This window comes from Pongo abelii, chromosome 16 (assembly GCF_028885655.2).
Source record: "Pongo abelii isolate AG06213 chromosome 16, NHGRI_mPonAbe1-v2.0_pri, whole genome shotgun sequence".
NCBI classification, from domain to species: Eukaryota; Metazoa; Chordata; class Mammalia; order Primates; family Hominidae; genus Pongo; species Pongo abelii.
Window position 1 is genome coordinate 63,432,782 of NC_072001.2, and position 15,518 is coordinate 63,448,299.

The window sequence follows — 15,518 nt, forward strand, 5'->3', positions numbered from 1 at the left end:
CACGGCACTTAGGAGGGGACTGTAAAAGCAATAGCTCCCAATTATAACACCAGTCTCCCAGTTTGGAACTTTGAGGTTAGATAACTCCAAACTTAGCCTACCCTTGACACTCCCCTCTACCCATTCTCTATTCAAACCTCAAATAGCATTTGGGCACCTACTGACTTCTTCCACTTCTATTCTAAACTCCTTATGGGCGTTCAACTTCCTGTTTCTCACAATGTCCAGCACAGAGCTTTGCATTTAACAAAAACTAAACAAAAACTCCAGAAATGTATGATAAATAAAACATAACCCTTCCCTGTAAGGAGAAGTCTCGCATCTGGCGTCTGCTAGAACATGAAAGAATCGTAAAGGCAGCTGTCTCTCCCAGCTCATCTCCACTCTGCCAGCCGGGCCCAGGTTCTTCAAGCTCATCACCTGGGCAGCCACAGCCTGTATCCCTAAAGAACTCTGCAACACAAATCTTCCTTATTTCACAAACTTTCTTCTTTATTTCACAAACAGCCAATTGTTTCACTTGAAACTATCTCAAGTAGTTTACATATCTTTTATAAAAGATACATAATTCTCCTTGGCCTAAGGCTGAGAGTCAAGAATTAGTAGGATGGTGAGCTGTCCCCAGCACACAGCAAAGCCTGTGAGATCTTGGGACCTCATCATAATTCTGGTAATACCTTCCCTCCTAGAGGGTATGTGGGAGCTTTGTTCTCCATATATCTAATCTAAAACCAAGATCTAGGTTTTGGGTGTGGTGGCTTATGACTGTAATCCTAGCAGTTTGGGAGGCTGAGGTGAATCATTTGAGTCCACGTGGCAGAAGATGGAGTAAACCGAATCACACCACTGCAATCAAGCCTGGGTGACAAAGCAAGACCATGTCTCAAAAAAAAAAAAAAAAAAAAAAAAAAGATCCAGGCTTCTATGTTTGTGTGTACACACCCAAATGTATTCCAAGACCATACTCTGTGACAGCTGAAAGATCAAATTTTTTGCATGCTGTCCAGAGATGAGCCTTCTGCTCCATTAGGAACTTGGCTCTACCAGCTCACAGACCCCTTTGGGAAGCTGGAGAAATAAAACACTCCCCTCTATGCCTCACTACAGAAGATTAATATACGTCTAGTGAAAGAATAATTTTAATGCACATGAGATGAAAGAAGCCAAATGCTTTCCTATTTATGTCCTTTCCAACTGTTTAGAGTGCGGGGGATGGAAGTGTAGCAAGGCTTGACCTGCAACTCCCAGGACCCTGCTGGTCATGTCAATCCCAAGGGCAGAAATGTCTCTTCTAGAATCCTTCCAGCTCACCTCCACTGTGGCTACGAGTGAAAGCCATAAGTCAAATGGGAGCTGCAGGAAGCCACACTTACTGCACTGTCCAAGAATAAATCAAAAGCTTTTAATAGCAAGAAGTTAAAAATAAAGCAGCACATGCTTAAAAATAAAATTTCCTAAAACTGACAAAGGACGAACACGCACTGGTTGTTTCTTAACCACTAGTGGACAAGCAAAAGGAAAAAGCAGACAAAGACCCTTTAAATAGTAGGAGCATGGCATGTTGAAGATAGCTTTGCAGACCAAATGAACTACCAACTAAGCCCACTCGTCGCAAAACGCTTAAAAATTCAAGTGTATATTTTTAAAATGAGAGGGGCTTGTTAGGATCAACACTCAGTGGAGGCTAGTATCCTAAAATTAAATTAGAAACATCTTATCAAGAACCAGCAGAAATCATAAAGATTAAATGAGTTGCTACATGTACAAAACTGAGCACAGTGCCTGGCCCAAAGTAAGCACTCAATAAATGGTGCCTGTTGTTATTGTTGTTGTTCCCTATTCCTAACTTTCTATTCCCAGAAGCTCTCCCTCCAGGTAGCCTGGGTTGGGGGAGGGTACTGTCCTTATACAGGAGCTCCCAAGCACTCTAAAGCGAGCGTGACCATCTGCGCTCTGCCTCCTCTCAGATCAACGGTGGCATTAGATTCTCATAGAAGTGCGAACCCTACTGTGAACTGCACATGCGAGGGATCTACTCCTTATGAGAACCTAATGCCTGATGACCTGAGGTGCACGCGCGCGTGCACACACGCACACACACATGTGCAGTGACTCTTACAAGGATTTAAGAAGAAAATCTTAGATATCCAAGGGTCCCAGAAGTCTTTTGCTCATGAGAGCCACAATTCATGAAAAGAAAAAGCAATGTCTGAGGAAACAAAAATTCAACAAGAAATGCCCTCCATCCCTGGAATTGCCTGTACCTTTTTGGTCCTTCTCTGGTAGGCGAAGGCAATATCCTGTCTCTGTGCATTGCTGCGGTTGGTCAAAATGTTGACAATGGTGACCTCATCCACACCTATGGAAATACAAGTTGTTAATCGTTACTCAGTATACTCTAGTATTTTGGGCTTACATAGAAGGTGTCAAGCAGAGTTTTTCAAACTGAAATTTACATACTGTTTTCCAAACTGAAATACCAAGATACCAAGATTTGCTCTATCTCTTTTGTCAGCATCCTCTACCCAATGTGTACATTCTCTTTCCTTTTTTCTTGAGAGCCTCAAACCTCAAGCTTAAATGGACCTTTTAAATATTTGTGATTTAAAAACTATTTTATTCATAAATCGGTTTCTGGAATCAACAGTAGGAGGTGCATATGTGGGGCTTTGGCAGTCAGATGGAACAACAGAGATTTAGTAGGATTTTAAATGAAGGTCCCCAAATTGCCATTTAACTCGAGATTTAATAGAGAGTAACTGCAAACTGAATTAATAGAGATAATTATTTATATTTATTGCAGGATTATGGCTATATAAGCAGCTAGGTATAATTTCTATAATTATAAAAATTGTCATGACAAATGAGTCAGATTTAATATGGCAGTTTTATTTTAATAGCATAATTGATTAATACAATCATACTTATTGAAGACAAAATTGTTTTGTAAGGAAAATAAATGTTCCACTGCCTTTAATCTTCAATAGGCAATTTTAATAATCAATTTTATAACTTTATTAAAAAGAGTAAGTGTTTTAATCTAAATTAAATCTAAATTGGGAGTTTTGACGTGCCACCAAAATATTTTAGTACCTATTTTAATTGGAACATGTGTATTTACAAAGATAAGCAATGCCTTCTGGTGCCTGCAAGTTTCCAATTTTGTATCAGAAATACTCCTAACATGCTATTTAACTTAAGAAAGCACAGTTTGTAAATTCAGAATGTGAAAATTCTCTCTCCTGACTGATTATTAACTTTGTTTAATAAAAGAAACAGTCTTTGCCATAACTGGATAGGTAATTCTTGGCTGAGAAAGTAGAGTTGCTAAACCTACAAAGTCACTTGCAAACTACAAATGGCTTGGCCTGAAGAAAATCAGAGGAGTCCTGAAGAAACAGAAAGGTCAAAACTGTAACACTTGAGACAAAGGCAAACAGCAGATTGACGGAGGAACTATTTTGAATTCTCAAGTGTGTTAGATAAAAAAGTATACAGTTAGAATTTCTGGGTATAAAAATAAATAACTTTTTAAAATGTATATGCTCATTTCAAAGCAAGTCCATACCAATATGCTTGCTATCTTAACTGTAGCATCTATAACTTTAGTTCTGATTTTTAGAGTAGCCAAGGTAAACATAGAAATCCAATTGCTGGACATGAGATTCAGCTTCAAAGATGCTTATTTCAGCATTGTATACAATATTGAAAAGTAAAGTAGGAAAAACACCTGTGTCCAATAAGAGGCTGATTAAACGTTCTTTTTTCCATATAATGGGATACTATGCAGTCATTTAAAATGATGGCATAGAAGTATTAATTAATGTTGGAAAATATCCACAATATAGGTACTGTTAAGTTAAAAAAAAAAAAGGTTGCAAAGCAGTATGCTCTGTATACTCTCATTTTTGTAAAATGTGTATGCATGTATAAGAAAATACCTAGAAGTCTCTATATCAAAATTTTAATAGTGATCATCTGAGTGATGGGATTATGTATAATTTAAAAATTTTCTTTATTTTGATTATCTGTACTTTCAAAGTTCACCATAATGACCATAAATGGGTTTTTTTAAATACCCAGTGAGTGGCAGGCAGTCATTGCTCTAGAATAGACTAGTGACTTCACTTCAAAAGAGTCCCTGTATAGCTCTAAATACTTCAGTTAGAAGAAAACACAGTATGTATAGTAATTAGGAATTACATCTATATAATTCTCTTCAGTTTCCAAACATCATAAGACAAGCTATGTTATTTAATCCTCATAACAACCAAGTGGGGATAGCTATTTCTTTTTCTATTTCAGAAGTGGAGGCTCTAAAGCTCAGAGGGACTGCAGCCCATCCCTGTATGTGTTATGTGTGTAAACATTTGTCCTACTGGGGTCTCAGCTTCTATATCTGCACAAGTAAGGGGGCTTGAACAATGACCCCCCACTTCTGCTTCCATAAAACACTAATGGATAAAATTAAGCTTTAACTTATATTTTGTTTCAATTAGGAACGGGCAGAAGAGATTGATTCAAAGACTCTAAAATATCCACAAAATGGACGTGTGCCTAGGCTGCTGTGCATGCGTGCCTACCCACACATGCGTGTTTGCTTGCTCGTTTGCTCTCTTGCTCTGTCTCTCAAAATTCTATGGCTCTAGCTTTGTATTAGGAAAACCACTTGTTTATTAATGTATTTTGCCTTGTACTTAATTTTATTACCCACAACTGAAAATGCTGAAGAACCATCACAAAATACAATTCTATCCTCTAACCTCAATTCTAATACTTCCAGAAGTCAACCTAGGGGCCGCTGGCCTGAATGCATACCAAGAACAGTGACCCATAAAAAAGTATTCTCTCTTAAAAAAAAATGCAAAGTCTGTGTTTGGGTCAGAATGTGGTTCTTGGCCCACCTGCATTAAAATCACATGAAGCACTTATTAAAAACACAGTCCCTTAGGCTGCACCTGAGAACTACTAAGTAAGGCTCTCTAGAACTTGGGACCCAGGAAGCAGCACTTCAACAAACTCCCTAGTAATTCCTTATTTGAGAATTACCAACAGAAATGGATAACCATGGTGGGAAATGGAAATGTCTCTAGAAATCTACCTCTCTAAAAGACTTCTATGTCACTTCTACCAACTGCTTTTGTGAGGTACAGGGTCGACTACAATTTTAGGAAAAGAAGTGCTTACTTTTGTCCAAACAACCCAGGTAAGAAGTAACATCTAAAGAGTTCACTCCACAAGCTGCAATGCAGTCCCACACTCTTAGTCAACGACACAGCTTTTTGCCCTTCTTTCCATAGCAGCTAAGTGTCCAGCCAGCACAGATAGAATTTAATCCAATTATCGGAAATCCCCATAAAGAGCCTGGGTGGTTAACCTGAATCTTACCTAGGAGGCAGCAACAACCGTAGTCTAAAGGAATCAAAATGTATTTTACCTAAATTATTTACCAAGCAAACAGCCAGCTGAGATGCAGTATCTAACATGCTGGGACTTTACAAGTGAACAGCCGTAATGCATTGCACAAGTGCTAATGCCACTAACTACAAAGAAATAAAATGGAGGCTATTTCTGCAAGTAGAAGACTCCCCTCCCACCGCCCTGCCCAAGAACCTCACCTGCATCAGCTATTTCTCCCATACCACTGTCTGCATGTTTCAAATTGAACTGGAAAGAGGAAAAAATCATGGAGCCAGGATCAACTGCCTAGTCAAAGCCACTTAAGTCATGTCCTATATTGTAATACCAAATACATGCATCTGCAAATGGGATTGAACCATCTTATCTTCAGAACACTGCTGCTTCCTGTTGCCCTGCTATTATAATTGGTGAGGCCATTTATTCCTGTGAAAAATTGTTCAGTACAGGTTGAGGCTGCAAGGGTCATCCGGTTACTCACCGTTTCTACCCAGGATGCAACTGAAGGACTCGGACAGAACCTCGAATACCTATGTCAGCACAATCATCATCAACAATGCACAACCAATGCCAGGACGCCAGAAAAGCTCTAAATTGAATATAGTGCCAGAGGCCCGGGAGATGGGGCTCTGCCTCCCTTGATTTATACTCTCTGACCTCTCATGTTCCAGGGCTTAAGGAAGGGTTTGCTGGGCGGAAGGGCCCAGGGTCTAAAGAAACTGTGTGGGTGGGGCGAGGGCATAAAGAAGAAACAGAAAACCTGAATAACACTTTCTTTTCCATCCTCTTTCTCCTGTGTCTGATACAAGTGATCACAAAGTCATCTAAGCAAAGGCTCTCCCCAAGGAAGAGTGATGTGGATAGGGTGATCCCACAGAATGTGGATGAGAACATGAATTCTGTGATCCAGGCAGTTTTTTACAATTTTTTTTCAAAACGAACAGAAGTTACAGTTTTCCAACATTGGTGAAGAACCAAGACACAAATGTATTTGGCTCCTGACGGGAAACAGCACAAGGAAATCTTTAAGCATTTACTCGTTGAACGAAAATGGCCAACTAATCTAATTAGCTAACTACAACAATATTTTCAGCACTCGGATCGTGGGCACCCCAGAGGTCAGTCACTGTTCCAAATGCCAGTCAATCTGAAGCAACAGCTTTGCCAAGGGAATGCCTCGGGGAGGCGCTGCTGACAGCAAGGTGCCAGTAGAAACCTGGGGGTCCTGGGTCCCATAAATCATTCACCGTATTTTTCAAGCATAGAGAACATTTGCAGTTTAAAATGATGGCTGGATCCAAAACCACAAAATCAGCCTCCTGGAGTTTCCTCCTCCTTTCTGCGGGTGGAAACCCCAAGTCAGCTCCAGCGCCTGGCATTCCATGGAAAATGTGTGTCTTTATTGTCCATGGCAAGGCACCAACAGCCATTCTGAACAGGATGCTGACTCACATGTGCCGAGACACACTGACTGCACAAAGAAAATGGATTTCATTTGTGTTTGATGAAGGTCTCAGGAGAGTGTGGGCTGACTTGGAAAACAAAGGAAAACTGTCCAGATCCTCTCCTTACCTAGATTATGGGGAAGACCACGACTTGACTAAGACTACTGTGCATACCAGTATCAAAGCTGAGAAGAAATCATCTTTACAAAAAGAAGGTCAGGGGCATGCCAAAAAAGAGGACAATGCCACAGAGCTATGGGTGTGTATATGTGGGCGTAGTTCATTTATTATAATAATAGTAACTTTTAGCCAGGCGCGGTGGGTGGCTCACGCCTATAATCCCAGCACTTTGGGAGGCCAAGGTGGGCGGACCACGAGGTCAGGAGTTTGAGATCAGCCTGACTAACATGGAGAAACCCCGTCTCTACTAAAAATACAAAATTAGCCAGGCTTGGTGGCACATGCCTGTAATCTCAGCTACTCGGGAGGCTGAGGCTGGAGAATCACTTGAACCTGGGAGGCGGAGGTTTAGATGAGCCAAGATTGAGCCATTGCACTCCAGCCTGGGCAACAAGAGCGAAACTCCATCTCAAAATAATAATAATAATAATAATAACCTTTTACTGAGTACCTACTATGTGCCAGGCATTTTTATCAGATGCCCATATTCTACCATGTGCTTCTCACCACACCCATCTGAGGTGGGTGCCATTGTCATCCCGGTTGTACTAATGAGGAAACCAATGCTCATAGAAGGCAGAGACTCACTCAAGGTCATACAAGCAAGACACTTGCAGGGCTGAAATTCAAACTGGGACTAAAGACCCTGGCTCACTGCACTGGGCAACTCTGCCTCCTGTGATAGAAAATTATGCAAAACTTGAAAATAAAGCAAGAGGAAGACAGCATATCCTCCAGGTATGTGCTGGAGCACTATCTCACAGGCCCAAAGACTTCTGCTCAAGGGACCTGCTCTTACCTGACGTGCTACTTCCTACTGATTTGGGCATACACTCTGTGGGTTACATGTTAACTTGTAGATTTTGGTCCAGTAGAAAGGATAACCCCAAAGGTTGTGGCTTCACTGCCCTTTAGGACATTAATGGTCTTGTATCCAGCTCAACAATCTTTCTTTTTTTTTTTTTTTAAACAGGGTCTCCGTCTGTTGACCAGGCTGGAGTACAGTGATACAACCGTGGCTCACTGTAGCCTCGACCTCTTGGGCCCAAATGATCCTCCTGCCTCAGCCTCCTGAGTAGCTGGAAGCACAGACACTCACCACCAATGCCCAGCTAATTTTTAAAAATGTTTTTTAGAGATGAGGTCTCCCTTTGTTGCCCAGGCCCTCCTAAAGTGCTGGGATTACAGACAAGAGCCACCACACCCAGCCTGGCCCAACAATCTCATTCCAACATTCTTTTCTCAACACTTACCAACATCCAGTACCTCAAATTCCCTCTGAACCAGCCTTACCTCAATGCATTAAATGTTTAATATATGTTTATCCTATGAGTCAAGTTTGTACCTTTTTAAAATTATACTTTGATACTTTTTCATACCACACTCCACCATCTAGCTCCTACAAAGGATATGGGCCAATAATGTGTCAATACGTGTAGAGAACTGGGCTGAAATTTTTACATACAATTGCACTTACATTTGGTAATCTGTAGATGATCATTTGCCACCTGGTAATAATGCATGGCCACTAAAGGGATAACCCAGCTGAGGTTTTTTTCAACAGAAAGAGCTAGAAGACTCTCTTCTGAGGAGAGACATGAATAACTCAGCAGAGGAAGTCCTTCCCAACAAGCCTGTTAGGCCAGCCAGTCATCCATCTACTGAGAGAGATTTTAGGGAAAGAAAAGCTCCCCTCTAGCCATAGGACTACCCAAAAGCACCTTCAGCCATGGTGCTGGCTGGCCCGGAACCCCTGCTGTCAAAGTTGCCCCTCTGGGTCATCTAGCACAAGCAAGCACTGTGTCTCCAGAGTGTCTCTCATCAAGACAGGACACCCAGCAGGCTGACAGATGCCAGGGGAGGCCTCCGGATAAGTAGCAGCCACAATGTAGTGCTCTGGAAAGTCCATGGGACTCAGACCTGTGAGATCCTGGGGCACATTAGTTCCCTTCCTAGGCCTAGGCATCTCACCCCTATAGAACAGAGATAATGATAATACTTATTTTACCAGGATGCAGAAAAGACTGGCTGAGTTAACGACTAGAAACACATCTACCGCCTTCATTCAGCTTCTCTGTCACAAGCCTGGCCCCTGCCTGCATGTGAATTTCTGCCTGTGAAATATGGGGCAAAGAAAGATAGAGAACATTTTTGCCATTGGCACACATGGATGAGTAGTCCAGTTACATGACAAACTCTGGCAGCTGCCAGGAGATGGGAGAGAAAGTAGGCACTGCACAGGGTGAAAGGAGACAGGGGAGTTTGGTGCCTCTCCCAAATCTGGCACAGCTGGGGCACACGGTCTCAACTTGGGGAAAGCATAGTTTAGCTAAGTGCCTAAGAAGTGGTTTTGGTCCAAAAATCAAATTTCTTCTATTTCCATTCCACTTTGATCTCACTTCAGCTGAGTTCCTTAGAAAGGATTTAAGGTATCATCGACTTGGTAATCTCACCGGCTGCTTTAATAATCTAGAACCTTGTCTGCCTTCCATGCAGAATTATATTTCTGAAATAAGCTACAAGACCAGCAGGAAAACACAAAGTATACCACTGCTCAAGATTCAAATCAAATCAAATTGTCAGTGAAGGAACATGCATAAAATGCAAACACTGTATTGTGTCCCGTTACTCTGTCACCCTCATGGGACAGAAAATTAAAAAATGTGAACAGATGCGAGAGAAACCAACGCAGCCACCCTTAACTCACTTGTTAGTGAAGAACTTTCTTGGCGTTGCTGACACCAGATTAGAATCTGGTTACTGCCATTGTCCCTGGCTGAAACTGGTATTTGGATTTCCTCAGGGAAAAGAGGTAACCGTTTTTTAAAAAAAGAAAGAGCTGAAGAGAGGCAGGTGATGAAAGCTGATGCCTACAATTAGAAAAGCACCAGGGACTCCTTTTCCAGTGTTTGATAGCTACGTGGCTCAGATCTGGCACCTACATAGCTACATAGACAAATATCACTACAAAGAAAATCTGTGCTGGCAGAGTCACAGGGTGGCTGTGACTCAGCACTGGCCTCTTTGTTCCCAGCACTGCTGTAAGATGAGAAGTCAGTCTAAAGTAAACTTGAACACAGAGAGAAAGGCCTCAGCAACTGGGAAGGGTCCGTTCCCTCTCGTTCCCTTCTAGGAGGGTGAGAAGGCCCTGGGCTACATGAGTCACAGAAGAGCTCACACTCAGACCTGCTCTTGTTGGTTTAGCTCCTCACTTGTGCCTTCTGTTAGAGGAGAGAGGCTACTTTTCCCAGCCAGTCTGCCTCCTGGCACCCTCAAGAGAATATATTTCTAATTGTTTTGCTCAGCCAAATAAATATACCTGGTGTGCAGGTGAAACCAAAAATATCCATCCTTGCTTGTTCTGCAGTGGCAGGGGATGTTAGTCTTTTGGCCACAGAAATCTTAAGCAGTTCTATTTTAAAAGTATAAGAAAAAAATAAGTGCAAAACTTCGTGCAGTTATGCTTCTATACTTGCGCTTCTGAGAAAGGGGGAAAAAAATCACCCACTTTTGCATCCCTTCCGGAGAACACAAATACTGCTAAAATCAAAACTGGCAATAATAATAGGGTAATTCATTATCCTCCCCTTCCAGAGAGAGACCAAAGCTGTACCAGTTTATTGGCACTTACACTAACTCTGGGGTTGTGCTGCTGCTAATTACAATCTATTTTCTGGAGTCTAGATTCATCCTTTTCTAATTTAGCTGACTTTCCTTTCTAGTTATTTGGACCCATATGGTAAACCATTCACAGCTGTGTTGTACACGCCATAGTATATATTTAACCCAAGGCCAATCTAAACCAAGAGACTCCTACAGATTAAGTCTCAGCAACCTCTTGTTAATTAAGCAGTATTACTACTTTTGCATGACTTTACTCAGTTTCTAACTAGACATAAATTAAGGTAAGTCGTTGCATAGTCTACCTCAAGCCGGAGCACACATAAAACAATCCTGCATTTGGTTTAGGCAGCACAGGCAAAAAATATTGAGATCCCTTCAAACTAGAAACAAACCAGACTTATTTTGATTTTAGCAGTATTGTGCTTCTCCCCCCTTCTCATAAGCACAATAAACGAGTATGTAGAGTATGATGAGAACACAGACCAAGAAATAGCTGGTTCTGCCTTCTCAGAGAAAGCTTGTTGGTGCTGTGCACTGGCCCAGGCTGAGAGGTGAGTGGGAACTGTGCGGATGTTTGAGGTGGGGAGGAAAGAGGCTACACGCTCCTCAAAGAACAAAGGCAGAGGCATGCTCTGTAGAGGGCCGTGAACAGAGCCAGAGATGAGGCTAGAAAGATACTCTGTAAAGGCTGAAGCAGGGAGGTCCCTTAGAAGACAAATGCCATAGACCAGGCAAAGTGGCTCACGCCTGTAATCCCAGCACTTTGGGAGGCCGAGGCAGGTGGATCACCTGAGGTCAGGAGCTCAAGACCAGCCTGACCAACATGGAGAAACCCCATCTCTACTAAAAATGCAAAAAAAAATTAGCCGGGCAGGGTGGCACATACCTGTAATCCCAGCTACTCGGGAGGCTGAGGTAGGAGAATCGCTTGAACCCGGGAGGCGGAGGTTGCAGTGAGCCGACATTGTGCATTGCACTCCAGCCTCGGCAACAAGAGCAAAACTCCGTCTCAAAAAAAAAAAAAAGACGACAGATGCCACAACAGCTCACAGGAGAGGGGTGACAAGAGTTAGGGGAAGGGGTGAATAAGAGCTGCTTCCCAAGCACTGGAAAGTGAGCCAGGACAGGTATTTTTGGTTTTGTCTGCACACCTGGAGGTATATTCATTCAGTTGAGCATAGCAATTAGGAATATATTCTCTCGAGGGTGCCAGGAGGCAGACTGGCTGGGAAAAGTAGCTTCTCTCCTCTAACAGAGGGCTGCAAGTGAGGAGCTAAACCAAGAAGAGCAAGTGTGACTGACAGTTCACCTGTTAGAACAGCCTTCGTGACTCCTGCAGCCATGCCCTGGCCATGGCAGGCAGTGCCCCCAAACAGGTCTCTGACCAGCTCTACCCTCCCTCACCATCATCCCACTCCAGGCCTGCTCCTGTGCACCATCTGTGTACTCAACAGCAGCTGATTAAGCCTCCTCCAAGGTGGCCTGCTCCCAGCTCTTCTTTCTGAGAGCACACAGACCACAGGGAAATCAATGGAACATTACATGGAGTGGGTAACGTCCCGGCACACTCACACACACGTGTGTACACACGGTTACCCCCGTCTAGGAGAGAAAGAGGCCCAGTCATCGTCACATGGTCCTTTGGCTTTTGTTTCTATCAATACTCGAGGTTTATACCACGTCCTTTGATGTCAAGGAAACACCAACTACTTAGTATTGTCTCTTCCCGATGAAGGGTTTGAGGTGGGAGTGGGGCCAAGGTGTGGTGTAAGCTTCTTAATTACACTTAAGGTAAAAGGCATTCTAAAAAAAGGTAAGATCTTAATTAGCTCATTTTTACGTGGTTTTAGTTATCCAGTATCTAATAATACCAAGGAGAAGAAGGAAGGAACAAAAGGGTTGTCATCCTTTCCAACTAATGACTTCATTTTTGTTTTTAATTAAGTTTACTGCCTTCCACTATGAAAGTAATACAGGTCATCATAGAAAATTTGCAAAATACAGAAATACAGAATATACTGAAAGCCCAAGAAAGGAAAAGGATCAATTGCCCACAATTCCATATACAGGCATACCTCAGAGATACTACTGGTTCGGTTCCAGACCACCACAATAAAGCAACTATAGCAATAATGCAAGTCACACAATTTGGTTTCCCAATGCATATAAAAGTGTGATTATATTATATTAAGTGTGTAATAGCATTATGTCTAAAAAACACATATCTAAATTTAAAAAATACTTTTATTTCTAAAAAATGCTGGCACAGAGACAAAGTGAATAGCATTGCCACAAACCTTTGATTTGTAAAAACCACAATATCTACAAAGTGCAGTAAAGGAAGGACCATGAAGTGAGGTACGTCTGTTTCCATTGCTAATGCCTTTTATTTTTTCTTTTTTGATTAAAAGAAATCATAGGCCAGGCCTATGATTTCACACCTGTAATCCCAGCACTTTGGGAGGCCAAGACAGGTGGATCACATGAGGTGAGGAGTTCGAGACGAGCCTGGCCAACATGGTGAAACCCTGTCTCTACTAAAAATACAAAAATTAGCCAGGTGTGGTGGTGCATGCCTGTGGTCCCAGCTACTCAAGAGGCTGAAACAGGAGAATTGCTTGAACCCAGGAGGGTTCTGCCAGGAGGCAGAGGTTGCAGTGAGTCAAGATCATGCCACTGAACTCTAGCCTGGGTGACAGAGTGAGACTCTGCCTCAAAAAGAAAAAAAAAAAAATCGTTGTGGTTGTGATCACGTGGCATATACCATCCCATTTCTATTTCTTGATGCAACTGACACATTTAAGGTGAATGGATGTTAAAATGAGTGTTAAGGGAGTTACCGTGGTGATGGCTGCACAACTCTGCAAATACACTACTAAACACACTGAAATGTACACTTTATATAGGCAAATCGTATGGCAGATTAACTGTATCTCAATAAAGATGTTGAAAATTATTGACAAACTTCATTTTTCCTATCTACATTCTGCAGACATTCTATGCAATACAGAGAGTTACACATTATCTATGTAATACAGTTTTACTTATTTACTTAATGATTATAAGGAAGTATACCTCAAAACATACTTCCCAACTAAAAGATTTATCTGGTTTTTCCCTATCATAACCAATGCTAATATTAACACTGAGCTCTTTCTTCGCAATAGTTCCTAAAAGGATTTAGGGTTTTAATAATGCCAGCAATCTAGAAATTATTTTAAAGGACCAACGGACGCGCAAAACCTAGTTACTCTCTAAAATCACTAAGCATCAAAAATAAATAAGTAGGCCGGGTGCGGTGTCTCACACCTGTAATCCCAGCACTTTGGGAGGCTGAGGTCAGTGGATCACTTGAGGCCAGGAGTTCGAGATCAGCCTGGCCAAGATGGCAAAACCCCGTCTCTACTAAAAATACAAAAATTAGCCAGGCACGGTGGCACATGCCTATAATCCCAGCTACTTGGGAGGCTGAGGCATGAGAATAGCTTGAATCCAGGAAGCAGAGGTTGCAGTGAGCCGAGACTGTGCCACTGCACTCCGGCCTGGTGACACAGCAAGGCTCTGTCTTAAAATACATATATAAATAAGTAAATAAATAAATAGGCCAGGCGCGGTGGCTCACGCCTATAATCCCAGCACTTTGGGAGGCCAAATCAGGTGGATCACGAGGTCAGGAGTTCAAGACCAGCCTGCCCAAGATGGTGAAACCCCGTCTCTACTAAAAATACAAAAATTAGCCAGGCGTGGTAGTGCACACCTGTAATCCCAGCTACTCGGGAGGCTGAGGCAGAGAACTGCTGGAACCCAGGAGGCAGAGGTTGCAGTGAGCCAAGATCACACCACTGCACTCCAGCCTGGGTGACAGAGCGAAACTCCATCTCAAAAAAATAAATGAATAAAAATAAAATAAATAAAAAGTGGACCTAAGTGAAACTTACTGAACATTAAGTCTGGGGGGAAAAAAAAGGAGATGGAGAATCTAAAGCTAGACCACAAATATGAGACCTAACAGAAGTCAGTAAGACCACAGATGAACAATGTTTTTCATATCTGAAAATAATTCAAGGCAATGAAAAAAATCTATTCCTCACAGGTGGGTGCTACAACATCATGGTGTCTAAGAACACAGACCTAGGGGTGGACAGAGCTGTGTTCAAATCCCAGTTTGATCCAAGGCCAAAAGACCTCAGGCATACTAATCCTGACTTGTATCACCCAAGACCTGGGGATGACAGAACACTACATCAGAGGTTACTTTGAAGTTCATCTAAGATGAATGTTCCTGAAGTGCCTGGTGCAATATCTGCCCACAATGAGCATTTCATAAATAGTTGCAATGATGATAATGTCAGCTGCTTTTGATCAAACTGGAATGTCGGAATCTAAATCTTAGCCCTCTAGACGTTTCTGTCTAAAAACTACAGTATTTTTCTACCGACTCCAAAAGGGCCTGAAGGTATTTTTATTACCATGAGAGTTTCAGCTGTGACCAGAGTTCATTTGCGCAATCTTTACATTCCAGTGCACTAAGTGCTTTCTCACGCAGGGACAAAAGAAGTCTTTGTCCCATGCTTGTGAAAAGCACCATCTTTGCTAGATGAGTTAACTGCTAAACTTAGGGTTGCTGCAATAACATGTTGGGAAACCACATGAATCTAGGCACATCCAAATAGTGAAATAGGATGGGTTTTAGGAAAGCAAACCACATGGATGTGTATGTGCATGTGTGTGTGCATGTGTTTGTACATGTGTGTGTGTTTTAAGGTAACGTATTTTGAGTACCATCTATATGCCAGGCATCGTGCTAAATGCTTCATACTTTACAACAATCCCGTGAGGTGGGAACTTTGA

General features: G+C 42.1%; 1 protein-coding gene across 1 annotated transcript in view; it reads right to left on the bottom strand.

The window, feature by feature from the left end:
- Positions 1–15,518, bottom strand: part of ANXA2 (annexin A2) — a gene marked incomplete at its 5' end in the record, with an annotated part of 47,862 nt that overhangs the window by 14,463 nt on the left and 17,881 nt on the right. The window contains 1 exon segment of the mRNA NM_001133344.1: positions 2,265–2,359. Coding sequence (NP_001126816.1) covers positions 2,265–2,359 — 95 coding nt within the window.